Source organism: Scyliorhinus torazame, chromosome 16 (genome assembly GCF_047496885.1).
Source record: "Scyliorhinus torazame isolate Kashiwa2021f chromosome 16, sScyTor2.1, whole genome shotgun sequence".
In the NCBI taxonomy this organism is placed as follows: Eukaryota; Metazoa; Chordata; class Chondrichthyes; order Carcharhiniformes; family Scyliorhinidae; genus Scyliorhinus; species Scyliorhinus torazame.
The window spans coordinates 142252115-142268457 of NC_092722.1; the positions used below are offsets into that span (position 1 = coordinate 142252115).

Sequence of the window (16343 nt, forward strand, 5' to 3'; positions counted from 1 at the left end):
GGGATGAAGATGAGGACAACACACTCCCGGAGCCACAGGCAACCAAGTCAGCACCTGCATCACCACCGGGACCGAGGCGCTCACAAAGGAGGATCAAGGCACCCGACCCGCTGAATTTGTAAATTTTCACCATACTAAACTTAACATTTTCACAAACCTGTAAAAAAACATTTCCACCACCCCCGCTGGACTTTTTTTAACAGGGGGTGAATGTGGTAGTCACCATTTATTGTATAATAGTTGTTATTAGAGGTAATATGGTAAGGCTCCTGTACTACAGGTACGGGGGTAGATCCCTGCCTGCTGGCTCCGCCCAGTAGGCGGAGTATAAATGTGTGTGCACACCGAGCTGCACCCATTCTGCGAACAGCTGCAGGAGGCCACAAATCTCTGCTTAATAAAGCCTCGATTACTCTCTACTCTCATCTCGTCGTAATTGATAGTGCATCAGATTCCCAGCACATTTTTGTGCTGGGGAGTCAGGAAGTTATGGACCGATGTACTTTAACTTGTATTACAATTTTACATTCCAAATAAGCCAATCATGTTATAGTGCAGCAGTCAGTTTGCATACTGCAAAGCTCCGCATATGGCAATGAAATAAATTACCTGGTTGCCTGTTCTGGTGGTATTCATTAAGGAATAAATGTTTGTCAGAAACCGTCAGGTTTTGCAATCCAGCAAGCTGTAGGTGCCGGTGTGCAAACCACTTTTCAACATTGAAGCAGAGAAGTGTTTACAACATTTCTGCCTTTTAGTTAAAAAATTGCCAGCATCTGCAATGTTCTTTATTTTACTTTGAAATTTTCTAACATCTCTCTATGATCGTTTCCTCTGCAAGCTCTCCAAAGCTTTTAAATCTCTTAATATCTGCACGACCCAAACTGAATAAGATGCTGTCAAGTGCAGAGGTACCTGAGGCATATTTAGCAATAGTTGTCAGACATAGATGTTTTTGTGCAAGCAAGCGATTCTTTAGACTGACTGTCCACACATTCACATTTTGATATGGGAAGTTCAGTAATTCAGATTTCCCATCTGTCGCTGAATTACCATGAAATGCAACTCCTCTGGCACGCACACACAGTCTTAGAATTAGTGAGGTGATACAAGCTCTTTGTTTATTTGCTCGAGGATGTTAACTTTTCCATTTCATAAACCTGCTCTATTAAAAGAGTTCCAGCTCAAATCTTTCTTTCCAAATACATTAAATGCTCCTCCACACCCCACTTTTCCGATGTCCAAGCCTTGGCTCAGCATCAGTGTGTGGAAATTTTGACCTGATTTGGCACTTTTCCTTTCACTCCACAATCTGAGCCAAAAGATTTGTTAGTGTTGAGCGAGAGAAAAGAATAATCTCGGTCCGAAGAGTTAATTTTTTTCCCAGTGGGAAATTGATGGGATTGGAACAACTTCAGTAGTGTCCAATTAGTTGGTTGTCAAACAGTTGTCCAATCTAATCTGATCAACTTCCTGCTGGGTTAGGTTATTATAGTCCTGCGAGACTTTATGAATGTGATTTAAAAAAATAGGAGTAGCAGCAGGTTGAAGAGAAGTGGGCTGCTGGAGATTTTGGTGATGAACAATTGACCTGGTCACTTGGAATAGTCTCATTCATCAAGTTCGCTCAACTTGAGCATGAGCAAGACAAGAATTACACAGTCCCCTTTCTTCCTCAGCCTTTACCAGTGGGATTGTGGACCCCCAAAGTAGCATCTCAAAGCTCTAAAGCTATTAGGATCCAAAATATCGGCACTAGGCTACCTGAACACATCCCCAGAACTAAATTGACTGTGACAGAATAGCAGGAATCTCAATCACATAAAAACATAATTAGTTTAAAAAGAAATCTGCTCTTTGGACCAGATGCTATCTAAGAGGTGCTGTGTAGCTGGTTTGAAAGAAAACAAAACAATAACCCAAGAATCCTTTCTTAAAGTAGCACAGATACACTGTTCAAACAAGATAGTTATTTCATCCAGTTTGTGACTGGAACCTTAGGTCACAAATTAGCATTCTTTTCTTTTCTTTGTTTTCCTCTTGAGGGTATTAAATTCTTAATGGGTTTGGCTCAGTAAGAACAAAGACACTTGACAAAGGGAACCTAACTTGTATAAGGTAATTGCAATATCACTTGCAGACAGCAGAGAAACATGATGTGATTAAACCTCCAGGAATACAACTGGTTCAACCCTCTGCATCCACCAGTGGAATATTTCCTTATATCTGTCCAGATGTTCACATCCATGGCTACAAGCCACAACCTTCAAAATTATGCACACTACGAATGAAGCAAGATGGCAGGAACATCTTAGCCCAGTATGCATTCAATCTTCAGCAGCACAGTGTTGTAAGACTTCTTACTGTACAAATAAAAGGGTTCACCTGATATACTCAAGTCTCTTTTGTCTCTCTGAGAGGTATGAGTGCAGAAGGAGGCCATTCATCCCATCAAGTCTACACTGACCCTCTGAAAGAGCACCCTACGTAGGTCCATTCCACCTCCTTATGCATGTAACCCCACCTAACCTGCACATCTCTGGATACTAAGGGGCAATTTTAGTATGATCAATCCACCTAACTTGCACATCTTTGAACTGTGGGAGGAAACCGGAGCATCCGGAGGAAACCCATGCAGACACTGGGAGAATGTGCTAACTTCACGCAGTCACCCAAGGCCAAAATTGAACCCTGGTCCCTGTGGCACTGTGCCGCCTATCTGCAGTTGTTACCTTGATTTACCATGAACAGTGCTGTAAGCCTGGTTCTTGCTTGCAGATTATAATGCATAGTGTTTCAACTTTTCACGACAACTTGGTTCAACATAGATCTCTTCAGTAAGTTCTCATTAGATAGACCTTCAATTAATCATCTTAAACGGGTGTAGATGGTAGGCATAGTGCAGTACACCCCTGTTCTCTCACTGCTCCATTTCCATCATCTCCAATTGCTCTTCTCTTTTACATTAACCTACAATTGGGATCCAACACCCATTGATTAGTAGTGAATATACGCAGCAAATAGCAGTGCTAGCTTGCAATATTCAGTGAAACTGGTAAATGCCTGACTCCGGATGCGATACATCCAGTAAATCTCGTAAGATGTCTCTCGCAAGATTTGCCCGGCTTATCACATCTTGCGAGACTTCGCGATGCATTGCTTTATGAAGAGGAAGAATTCATATTTAGTTAGTAACTCAGTCTGAAGGGAATTTCTAAAAACAGATTTCCTCACTGGTTTGTGCATTTACATTTTTAGTTCTTTTAACAAAGAAGAGTAGAGAACAGGCTTTATTATTGATTTGGTTTTCTTTCAATGCAGTTCAATCTGAGTTTATTATGTTACTTGTATGACCAAACTTGTTACCAAAGAACAAACAATATTTTATTTTATTTTTAAAATAAATTTAGAGTAGCCAATTATTTTTCTTTTCCAATTAAGGGGCAATTTAGTGTGGCCAATCACCTAACCAGCACATCTTTGGGTTGTGGGGGTGAAACCCACGCAGACATGGGGAGAATGTGCTCCACATGGACAGTGACCCAGGGCTGGGATTCGAACCCGCGTCCTCACAAACTATATTTTAGATGGGAAGCTACAATGTGCGTGTAGAATGGTTTGCTGTTTTGCCGAGCAATGTTTGCAAGCAACAATTATTATTTTCAAACAATAGTGTTTTGGGAATCAGAAAGAGTTATGGCTTATTGTCTGGGAACGAAGACATTCAAACTGGCCTCCAGGCCACAAACTGATGTCTGTACAGAGAATAAAAATAGATTTGATGTTTCAAACTATCATACTTATTCAGATTCATATACAAATGTAAAAAAGATCACATCAGCAATTGGCTGCATGTCCTGTGAGAAGCCAGATCCTATACAATAATCAGAAAAGCCTGAAACCAAGAAAGGCAAAATGTCCAGGGTATCAATTGGTTATCTTGTCTTTCATAACCATTGATTGCTAATGTTTGTGATGAGATCGTCCCCTCCCCTGTACCCCATATGTTGAGTTACCAGATGTGTCCAGTGACATCCTGTTACATGCCATAGCTTGTGCAGCAGCAGCATGCATATACTACGTTATTGTGGGATGTTGCTTAATTCCAGATTACTTTTGCGAGGATTTGACAATATTTTACTTTTAATCCACTCAGGATCTTGGGTAGAGTTGCACTACAGTAACAATGGCAACAATGGGAGCAGCACACAAAATGGAGGACAAGAGCAGGTTCCAGCACCCACTTCCATTCTCAATGGAGAAATGGAAAAAATACTGTTAGATGCTCAACATGAATCGGGCCGAACCAGCTCCAGAGGAAGCTCTCACTGTGACAGGTATATGCAACATGTAATTTTGCTACAAAGATAAACCATAAAAATATTTAATTTGTGTTTTTAAACCGTTATGATTGAATATCCCGTTGACTATTCCTTCTCTCTATTGGCCATGGGGGGGGGGGGGGGGGGTTAACCATCGACATGTTGGACAAAGAGACAAGTACAGGAACTTCATAAAACTGAACTTTATTAACAAATCTTAACCCATTTAACCTATACTGGACTACTAATCGGAGACTAGGCAAAAGGCTACGGTATTATCCACACGAATGAGTTGATCAAGCTCATGTCAAAAGGGATGAGTATTTGATTGCCGTTCAGGCACATGCTTCTTGTAAGGGTTACTCCTGGGTTCTTGCTGCTCGGATGTTCTGAGGTTTTTTGCTTTAATTCGACTTCTTCTCCCAGCACACATTGTCCATGGAATGCAGTGGATCAGCAGGCCACACCCCTGGCCTGAGAACATCCATTTGTTCAGCAACTGCTGCGAATGGGCCGTTAATACTCCCGTTTTGTCAACCTTTATAACTGTAGTTATGTACTATTTGGCTTTTAAAAATATTTTTATTAAGGCATATATAATTTTAACAATTTTCAAGAGGGAAAAGCAACAAAATAAATAACACCCAACCAACACCCACACCCAGCCAATGTGGCTTACATACACAATTCTCCAATCCCCCTATCCTACTATTTCCCACCTCATCCAACACCCCACACTAATTGGCTTTTAACCCAAGACGCTGTCCAGGTGGCTAGTTTATTAAAAGTGGCTTACAATTCTCACAAAATCCACAGGGTTGGCTTATATTTCCATTGTACTTTGAGAATTTAGTCTGTAAACCATTTACAGATAAAACTGCAACTGCAGCCATTTTTCCAACTGCAGTGTTACGACATCCTGGACTAGTACGCGGTCAATTTCAGCCCCACTTGATCTGGGGTCACAACAAAATTAACTCTTAATTTTAAAAATAAAGTGTTTGGTCTTTGGCAGACCAATAACGACAATCACCAGCTTTGTAAATTTAAACACAATTAAATTTTATTAATAACAATAACTATAATTAAATAGGCAAAGACTACAACTCGTTAACTACTATCTAATTTCTAACCCCTCTCTTTAACTTGCCCCACCCTCTATACACACACAAGACAGACAAGCACAAGGGTGTAAAAATAATCCAAAAGTAAAAGGTTAAAAGTCTCTGTTTCAGATGGACATCTTCTAGTTGGATCGTTCAGTCTAGACTTCCAGTTGGATGAGGTATTTACGTTCAGTCTGTAATGGTTTCTATGCGATCTTCTGGCCTCGTTACACTCACGTTCAAGCATTACGAGGCCAGTGAATAGCAGGAGAGGCCAAAAATGAGGTTGGGGAGAGGGGGCTGGACGGTCAACTGGAGGGGGCAATCGCTCGGGGCACCACCATGCCAACCCCTGGGTCCCAACCCCATTCCGGGGCAACCCTTGTCCCTGTCAGTCTGCTCCACCGATCAGCCTGAACCCACACCAACTGCCGAGGCCTCTGGCCATGCAGCTGAAGGCTATAGCTAATAGGGAATCGGCAATCGTGGTTAGATGGCCACTTCACAAAACCCAAGTGGATTCCTGTGGGTAGGCGGGCCATGTAGCATGTGGGAATTATTGCCTCGCATCCTAATCAGACCACGATGTTTGGACACTGTGCCTGATCACTGCGGAAGGCAACACCACACATGCAGCAGTCAATATCCGAACACCCAGGGGATGGGACACAGCTCTGGTGACATGTCCACGGCCGGAGGGTGGGTGAGTGCCTGGAGAGAAGAAGCAAGTGTTCGGAGGTCGGCCCGCATTGTGGAAGATGAAACAGAGGCATCATTCTAGCTGTGCACAAGAGTGTTTAATTTGTGTAACAATTCCCCACTCTCCCAGTGGTGCTGTCCCCCTCCACACCCTCAACCTCTCCCCTCACCCCCTACCTACCCACCCCTTTCCCTGGTGCCCTCAGTGATTCTCGATGTGCTTTGCCTTCCCAGCTGTACCGCTACATCTAGCTTTGTCCCCAAGATGCACATCAGACGTGGAGGCAGCCAGCTGCTTACCACGTCCCATGGCCTTTGATGCCCCAGCGGGCGTCCTCTGGGGCCGGAGGGCCCGGGCCCACTTGTTGGCGGCACATGCATAGCCATGCCGCCCTGCTCCTGGCTTCGAGACGCGCCGTCATCGGAGGGGTAAACTCCGGGGGAGCTGGTGGCCACCATCGTCCATGGGATTGGTCCGGGTTGGCCATAGTGCCCTGAGGTTCACCTTGGGATGGAGGGGCTGCTGGTTCAAGCCCCAGCTGCCCTGCATAATCTGGCACTGCCAGCCCTGGCGGCTCCCCATGGTCTGCACCTTCGTGTTGATGCCCTTGGCAATGGTCCTCAGAGACTGGGACATGCTCTGCATCACCTTGGGACATGTCCCGCGGAACTTCATCAAGGTCACCCTGATATTGGCTGACATCCCCAGCGATGAGGATATTCTGCCGAGACCCTCAGCTATGGCCGTCACCGACTGCGCGACGCCTTGGACACCTTCACTATTGGTGCCGATGTCGTGCACCAGGCTCTCCATTGCAGTCACCACCATAGCAGTGTTGGCCTTGGTACCACACATTGCCGGCGACATCTCCTGTGCCCCGAGCGTCTGGGACTCCTCCAATCGGCCATGGATCTGCTGGTGTCCCTGACACCTCCCTCTGACCGCTCCCTATCATCTCCATTAGTTCCAGAATCACCTCTTCCATAGGCTAAGCATCAGGCTGGGACCGAGCTGGGTCCTGGGATCTAGCAGACCTTCGACTGCTGTCTTGCCTGAGTATTCCTGCCTCCACCTGATGTGCATCAGCAGCTGTGTGGTTCTCACCAGATTGAATTGTAGAATCATAGAATTTGCAGTGCAGGAAGCCATTCGGCCCATCGAGTCTGCACAGGCCCTTGGTAAGAGCACCTTACCTAAGCCCACACCTCCACCCTATCCCCGTAACCCCTCCTAGACTTTTTTGTACACCAAGGGAAATTTCGCGTGACCAGTCCTCCTAACCTGCACATCTTTGGACTGTGTGAGGAAACCAGAGCACCCAGAGGAAACCAAAGCAGACATGGGATGAACGTGCAAACTCCGCACAATGACCCAAGCCGGGAAACGAACCTGGGACCATTGTGCTGTGAAGCAACTGTGCTAATCACTGTGCTACCGTGCCATCCCAGAAGCCTGACCACTAACATTTTCCACCGTGGTGCGTGTATCTGTGCTGGTGGAGGCCGGGAATGACAGCTGTGGGAGAATGGACATATGTTCAGTGGGAGGAATGGGTCAGTCAGTAAGGCAATAACAACTCATGTTTGACAGGTCCTCTGGATGGTTCCCGGTGATTCCACACCTCTGCGGTGTCCGCCAGCCTCCGCATTGCGACTGCTCTGGCCTCACCCTCACACATTATCTCCAGGGCACGCTCCTCGAAGGTGGTGAGGATCCTGATGTCCGGCACCCCACCACCAATCTGGGCCCTCTCCCGATGGTTGTGGGAGAGCTTTTCCTGAGGAGACACAGAGAGGGCATTGTTAACCACGGGCGTGGTTCACAGTGCTGGGGAGGGACGGGGTGGTGTCAAGGAAGGGTCCGGGGTTTGAAGGGAAATGTGGGGTAGAGGCAGGTTTGGGGGTTGCATGGAGAAGTGGGTGTGGGTTGGTTTGACTCACTGGTGCTACCTGGTGTAGTTCATTGACCTTTGTCCGGCACTGGAGACCAGTCCTCCTGGTCACATTCCCGGTGCTCACAGCCGTCGCCACCTCAATGCAGGCAGCACTGGCTGCCATGTGACTGACCTTCCGGGACCCTTGGGGGGACAGGACATCCCTCCTGGCCTCCACTGCGTCTAGGGGCCTCCCCAGATCTGCATCCCCAAATCTTGGGGCCGGTCTCCTGGGTGCCATTTTTGCGAGCTGGCTGGTGTTGTCTGAGCAAGAGCTGTTTAAGTGCTGCTCGACCTTGTTAGCGAGGGGCTGGTGAGCGCTGTGCCGGCGAATTGGCTGGCGAGCCTTCGTTTGCAGCGAGAAGCCTGTTCGTTCCCTCTGATAACTGCTAATGCCAGCAGCTTGGATTCTTACGAAAACAGAATCAGTCTCTCCCTTATCACCTATCTGCCTCCTATGAGGCCCCAACTAACTTCTTACTGCGAGCTGCCCTCAACCATTTTACATTTAATACAAAGGATAATATGGTCACCATTCCTAATTCACAGAATATTTTATAATGCTTGCTGTATTAGAGGGCCATGTTAAGTGGACCAATTAATGTTGAACGGCATATCCGGCCTTGCTGGGCCGAGCACCAGGAAGCTCACAGCAGTTCCCGCTCGCTAACATAATTCAAAATCTTACCGGAGAATCGCACCCTACAATTGACATTGTAGGTTCTGTTTAATCTCTTACTTTATATCCCATTCGTTTGGCATCTGGATATTGTGTGTGTGTCACCTGTTCAATGATTTATCATTTGCTTTCTGTTTTGAACTCACGATCATGTAGCTTTTCGGTAAAGCAGTTTCTCTTTCTCCTTTGCTCATCCACGCAGGGTCTGCCTTTTAAAGTCAAAACTTCCTTAGTTGAACAGCAGTTCCTTTAGGGAGACCTGACACTGGTCTGATTTTCTCAATGGACATGTGTTTTGCCAGAAAGTGCCTGATAGCTATTCTGAAACATTTCACTTCAAATACATTTGTTTCTCAAGTGTTTGCCTTGTGTTGCCCATGCTTCTGACTCAGATAAGAGAGTTAGTCAGACTTCAGTGCAGCATAGCTGTGGGCTGCTGCTACAGTGGGAGGCATCCAATGTGCTCGAGCCCAGTTGGAACAGGAACCAAAGGAAATCTGCCTGTAAATCAGGGACAGCACTCCCACGAGTACCTCACTCATGCCCATTATCCACTGTGAGACACTTTATGTACCCCTTCCCCATTCAGTGCACCCTGAGTAGTCAGCAGCTGTTATAGGCATCTGACAACAGAGTCCTGTTGTTCCAGGCATGTTTCTGGAGATGCCTCAGGAACACTAATAAATTATGTGTATAAACCGGCCTTGTGCCATGGCGCAAAATCTGTTCCTTCATGCACAGGCACATTAATAACCTGAACACTGACAGCACCAGCATCATTGCACAGAGCCCAAAATGCTGTTCCCTAGATTTTTGCTGTTGTTACCGTGAAACATTTCTGCCTTTTATATGTCTGTTTAATTTTCATATCACCATCCATCTGCTGCTCATTTACCAAATTGTGAGATTTTTGCCTAGAATTGTACCCAAGAGCCTAATATATTCTCAAACTGGTACAGCATTAAAATTGTTCCACACATAATCTGTGATAAGAGCTCATGTATTGTGTGCTGAGTGTTGATTCTAATGGTTCTTGCATGAGTAAAGAAACTCAATAATTTAAAAGGGAATTGAGCTAATGTTGGAAACCCAAGTGCTGTCAGTTAGTGTGTTTTAGTCATTTATCAGCAGACAAGACTGAAACCAAATCTCCAACTCCACTACATATGTTTTGTTACGCTTGAACAGCTGCCAGAAAACTGCAACCAAGTCAATCCTGGTATTCTTTCCAAAGGATCTGAGAGCAAGGGTGGGAAAAGGCAGCTAAAGGGCTGTTGATGTTGTGTTTTCCATAAGGCTGCATACCTGCTCAGAGTTAATAATTAGAAACATTAGAAACTGGATGGGGCATTGGGTCAACACACAATTATATTTTTGAGAACTGGATTTAAATCAATGATGAGAGAACATTCTCCTCTTTTTAATGACTATCCTCTTCATTTATTTTCAACGTAAAATGCATCACAGGATAGTCAACATTATTCCTTCCAGCAGTCAAATGGTAGATGGAGTAGGTAATTCACACTGGTGTACAAGTGTGCACTGCGGTTATAGTTGACAGTAGATTGGACTGAATTACATTGCATTAAGTATGCTGGACTTATCTGATTGGTGAAAGTGGAAAATTCTAGGTGCCCATCTGGTTTCGAGCCATCACTTTTATTTTTTTTCAGGTCACGTGATTCTCTATGTAGTTAATTCTTGATGGCCTTAGAAGCCAAGGAAATATATTGGGAACATTTTTTAACGGTGCAGCACGCACTTGTATCAACTCCTGTGTGCTCTGCACAGCATTCTTCCGTTGTTGTTGCCGGTGTTCTGCAATGCTACCTGTTCCCTGGGAATCAACCTGAATGCAATGCGAAGCAAAGGAATTACTCCCCCATTATCTCTTAAGGCTGAAAATAAACTTCTGCAAAGGGCTTAATCACTTCACACTTCTCTTGCGCTTCTCAGCCACCATTTACTGAGCAGCACTAACAGCGCCCGAAAATTGATTTTTGACTGCTGTTTTAGAAAGAGGAAGGGGATAACTTCAAAATTGAAGTTTAGTCAATCGGAAATCCGGTGAAATGAAGTGCGTGCTTTAATAAATACGTATTGAGTGGTGGTGCAATCTCACTGTACATGATAACTGAGGTAGGAAAAGTGTTGTTACTTCACATATTGGGGAAAAACCATTTTCTTTTATTAATGGATTTGTACTGAGGTTGTTTTAAATTGTGTATATTCTTTGCGTGCTGATAAAGTACATTGATCATGGAGCAGGAAGCTGGTTTGACACTGGCAATGGAGAATACAGGCCAAATTGTAATTTTCAGTGACAGTACTTCTTTCTTTAAAGCCAATGTTTTATATTTCTAGTATAATGTTGAAATTTTTGAATTGTTTCTTTTGATTCTCTGTAGCCCTCCACGTTCTTTGACTCCTCAGCAGCCTCGCTGCAGTTCAGAGATGGATACACATAGCAATGGAGAGAAAAACAGTTCGCAGGTGAGAAAAATTGAGGAAATTGTTTATCCCTAAAAACACATCATGCTCCGACAACTGAATTGTTAACATTTCAATTAAAATCTGATCAAAATTCCCTTCCATCTATTTGCGAGCTTGCAAACTGTTCACAAAAGATCAAATAGGTATCACAGTTTTTAAAAAAGTATAAGTTGAAATATATCAGCCATAACCAGTAGCACTGATAACACTGGTAACATGACATAATTATGCTGAATATGCTTAGGCTGCTTATTTAATGAGTGATGAAGAACATTTATCTTTCCCGTATTATTTCCAGTGACACAATTCCAGACTGTGATTTTTTAAAAAAACAAATCTTTTAATCTGTTAAAAGAATTTTTCAGTTATAGTTGGCACAATAATAAACTCAGTTCTGACATTGGAAGCTTCAAAAACTAACCTTCCGTTCACAATACAAAGCTGCGTGACAAAACTAGTCAAATGTAGTTGCAAAAAAATAACAATTGATGGTGCTAATAAACAGCACTCAATTTGCAAAATCACAGATACATTATGGAGACTAGGTGATGGCAAAGGATATGTTAATGGAAGGATATAATTATAGTGTGACAAATTTGCTTAGGCAGTTTCCATTATAAATATGAATGTTGTAACTTACATTGTAAAACTGTAACAGTAGGTGCACAGAGTTGCAATATATTTAACATATTACGAGGCATTGCAAATATGTAACAATCATCCAGATATATCTTATAACTAAAGTTTCAAAATTTGAAAGGAACTGTCAAATTACATTGGGAAGAATTTAAATCTGCCTCTGGGCTGTGTGGCAGGCTGGGGGTGGTGGGGGCAGGTGAAGTGTCCATCACTTTTCCAACTCCCTCCAATTTTGTCAGATTTGGAGAAGTTAAGGGTGGCATCCTTCCTGGAAGCCGATTGAGACCCTTAAGTGGTTAATTAATGACAACTTAAGGGGCTCTTTCCACTATGGAGGGCTTTCCCAGTGGCAACAATTGGTCCCTCAAAACCGAACCCTCACCTGGGCCAGCATGACTAACCCTGGACAGCCTGAATGAACCCTTGCCTCCATTCCAGGACCTCCATTGTTGATGGTCCAGGCTGACTGCAGACCAACAATGGCTACCGCTCCCGGTGACGATGCTGGGAGTGAAGAGCTGCAAATGCTCCAAATTGCCAGTAGCTCCTAGAGGTGGGATCTTCATATTTAAAGGGATAGAAGCCCTGACACCAAAGCAGTTAAGTGCCTGATGGGCGTGCAATTGCATTGGAGCTCTGGGAAATCGCGGGAGGTGGGGTTACCCCAGCTTTTCTGGTCACCATCTTGGGCCACCATTGTGGTCATTTTCAACCCATTTTGAGGAGATTAAGATCGATGTGTTGATTCCTCTGTTAAAATTAGAATGAAATAGATGTTTTTTCCCAAAATTATAGATTTACTTCTATAATCAGGTGAAATGAGGTGATAGACATGTGCAAGTCTGAATACCATTGTCTATGGCTAGAATTCTCCGGTATCCGGCGGGCAGGCCATACCGGTGCCAAAGAGCAGTGTGAACCACTCCGGCGTCGGGCCGCCTGGAAGGTGCGGAACCCTCCGCACCTTCGGGGGCTTGGCCGGCGCTGGAGTGGTTGGCGCGCCAACTGGCGCCGAAAGGCCTACGACGGCCGGTGCGAGTTGGCGCCTGCGCCGGAGCACCAGTGTTTTCCCAGAACCGCTGCCGTGATTCCTGCGCATGCGCAGGGGGTTTCTTCTCCTCGCCGGCCGCGGTAAAGCTCCCATAGCCAGCACGGAGGGAAAGAGTGCCCCACGGCACAGGCCCGCCCACAGATCGGTGGGCCCTGATCGCGGGCCAGGCCACCATGCGGCGCCCCCCCCCCCCCTCCCCCCGCCGCCGGGGCCAGATCCCCCCCGAGGCCTCCGCAGGCCACCTGCAGAGCCAGGTCACACCAGTAAGAACCTTGTGTAATTTATGCCAGCGGGACAGGCCAAGAACGGGCGGCCGCTCGGCCCATTGCGGAGCGGAGAATCGCCGGGGGGGCCACTGCCAACCGCCCCCCGACCAGGACGGCGCAATTCCCGCCCCCGCCAAAAAAACGGCGGACAATTCAGCAGCCGGCATTGGGGCGTGATTCACACCGGCCCGGCGGGGGGTCGGAGAATCCCGCCATATATCTAATAATATTTTCATTATCTCTTTATTCAGTCTGAAGAAGATTATCTTGAGAGAAAGAGAGAGGTCGAAAATATAATGAAGAAAAGTGCTGATTGGATCTGGGATTGGTCAAGCAGGCCAGAAAATATCCCTCCAAAGTAAGTATAAACTTGTTGCGCATTATTAGCCTTTTCTGTCGCTCATCTAATTGCTGTGTCTCCGCAGCATGACCCACAGATATGGGATCAGCAAAATGGAGCCCAATCAGATAAAGATGTTCAAAATTATGATGGATTCTGGTGGGATGAATGATAGTTGATTATTTCTGTTGGTAATCAATAGAGTGATGATGGGACATAAAAAGTTGAAGAAACGTTTGAAAAGAACCATGAGAAGATGTGGGCAGAATGTGGAATTCTCTGCCAAAAACTACTGAACCAAAGTGCATAAATTCTTTTAATGTAGAAGTAGATCATTGCTTCATAACTAGAGGCTTTAAATGGTCAAGGGAGCAGGCAGGCAAGAGAGATTAGACTGGATGTTTCATATAAAAAAGATCCAGCATGCAATTGAGCAGCCAAACGACTTGCTTTTTGTTGTAACATTCATCATTTTTGTTACTTTGTAATATTTGTAACAACACTGCACCAGCTAAAATGTGTATTCTGAAATAGGGAATTCCAGTTCAAACACCCAAAGCGTTCTGCCACTCTGAGTATGAGGAACACGGGAGTCATGAAAAAAGGTGGAATTTTCTCAGCTGAATTTCTGAAAGTCTTCTTACCTTCATTGCTCATCTCCCACATATTAGCTATTGGTTTGGGGTAAGTAGCCATCAGTCTGTTGATTATTAGAGTTAGAGTTACATCAGGATCTATTTACTACCCTGATTCAAATGTTCATTGAAAGGGCTTATTTTCGCTGTACTGATTTGGCCAACTTCAGATACTTGGTGAAAATTTGTACTGTATCTGGTTCAGAAATCACTTTGACACTCAGTTATAAACATTATTCAATAATTGAAAAAAAACAGCTTTGTCAGTGAAGCGGAGTTTTCTGCTGTGATTAACCTCGTGCCTCCCTTTGATCCATCTTGAATGCTTTATGCAATCAATGTGCATCCCTAAATACAGACTTGTTGATCCTCACACAGCTAGTTGTGATATCTTGCTCAATGTTCCAGCATTCAGAATTGATATCTACATGGCATTTTCCACTCTAACTAGCAGATCCACAGGAACCCATTTTGCTGGATTTTCACTGTATTTACAGTGGGAAATCGAAGAACCACTGCCAAAGTTCTACCCCTTCCTGCTCCAAAGAGTAAAGTTGAAAATATATAAAATACAAATACACTTGCCCTGTCCTTAACCGTTCTGGAGATTTGTCCACATCCACGTTTTTATAATAACCTTATGTGGAAAGAATAAAAAAATATTGACTATTTGTCAAAGATTTTTTTTCACCTTTATTAATCTAAAGTTTGCTGAACAATTTTACCAGTAGATGGACTCATCTGAAATTTCCACAGGGGTTCTTCAGTGGGAGATTGGCAGAAATCTAGGAAAACTGTTAAAAATGGGCATTTTCTTCAATTTCTGCTAAAGTTTCATTTGGGGATCTGGTGGACCCTGTGAAAATTTGATGTCCACATGTTTAAAAAATACTTCTTTGAGAGAGGAAATCTTATCCCAACCAAATGATGGATGAAGGGGTATGTGTTCAGAGTTCTTTAACCCACAAGTATAAATGTTACCATTATACATTGGCCTAAATGGTAGAGGAGCTCCAGTGCCCTTCAGATTAATAGGCTGGTAACAGCACAGTGGAGGCCATTTGGCCCACTGAGTTCACACTAACTTTCTGCAAGGGTAATTCAGTGGTCCCACTCCTCCACCTTTTCCCTGTAACCCTGCAAATTTCTTCAAGTGCTTATCTAATTCCCTTTTAAAACCCACAATTGAATCTGTCACCACCACCCACTCAGATAGGTAGTGGGTAAACAGAAATTGTTTTTTCATGTCACCGTTGATTCTTTTGCCAATCACCTTAAATATAAATAACTCCTCTGGTTCTCACCTCTCTTTAGAAATAGTTTCTCTCGGACTTCCGGTTGCGGCTATGCAGAGCTAAGTCTCACGTTCGGCAGCTCCCGCTTGGAACGGACGTTTGGGCTATTTTCAGGGCCCCCAACGGCAATTTTGCGACATTTCCCGATGTGGGAAGAAGACTGCAACATTCCCCCAACAGTGTATGGCTTGGACCAGGAGCGGGGCGACTAAAAAAGTGGTGGTGAAGCCACAGAAAGTGCGAGGGAAGAAGAGCAAGATGGCGGCGGGCGGGGACCAGGCGGCGTGGATGCAGTGGGCGCAGGAGCAGCAGGAGGTTATCCAGTGCTACTTCAGGGAGCTCAAAGTAGACCTGCTAGAGCCGATGAAGGCTTCTATTGATAAGCTGCTGGAGACCCAGGCGGCCCAGGGGGTGGCGATCCGTGAGGTCCGACAAAAGATCTCAGATAACGAGGACGAGATCTTGGGCCTAGCGGTAAAGGTGGAGGCGCACGAGGCGCTACACAAGAAATGGCAGGAACGGTTCGAGGAGATGGAGAATCGGTCGAGGCGGAAGAATCTGCGGATCCTGGGCCTCCCGGAGGGGCTGGAGGGGTCGGACGTGGGGACCTATGTGGTCACCATGTTAAACTCGCTGATGGGAGCGGGGTCCTTCCAGGGGCCCCTGGAGCAGGAAGGAGCCCATAGAGTGCTGGCGAGGAGGCCCAAGGCTAACAAGCCGCCGCGGGTGGTGTTGGTGCGGTTTCATCGGTTCGCTAATCGGGTGTGCGTACTCAGGTGGGCCAAGAAAGAAAGGAGCAGCAGGTGGGAGAATGCAGAGGTTCGAGAATATCTGGACTGGAGCGCGGAGGTGGCAAAGAAGAGGGCCGGGTACAACCGGGCGAA

General features: G+C 45.2%; 1 protein-coding gene across 1 annotated transcript in view; it reads left to right on the top strand.

The window, feature by feature from the left end:
• Positions 1-16343, top strand: part of bnip3 (BCL2 interacting protein 3) — a 46633-nt gene that overhangs the window by 22017 nt on the left and 8273 nt on the right. Inside the window, exons 2-5 of the mRNA XM_072479158.1 lie at positions 4157-4337; positions 11149-11233; positions 13441-13547; positions 14064-14213. Coding sequence (XP_072335259.1) covers positions 4157-4337; positions 11149-11233; positions 13441-13547; positions 14064-14213 — 523 coding nt within the window. The remainder of the gene's footprint in view (positions 1-4156; positions 4338-11148; positions 11234-13440; positions 13548-14063; positions 14214-16343) is intronic.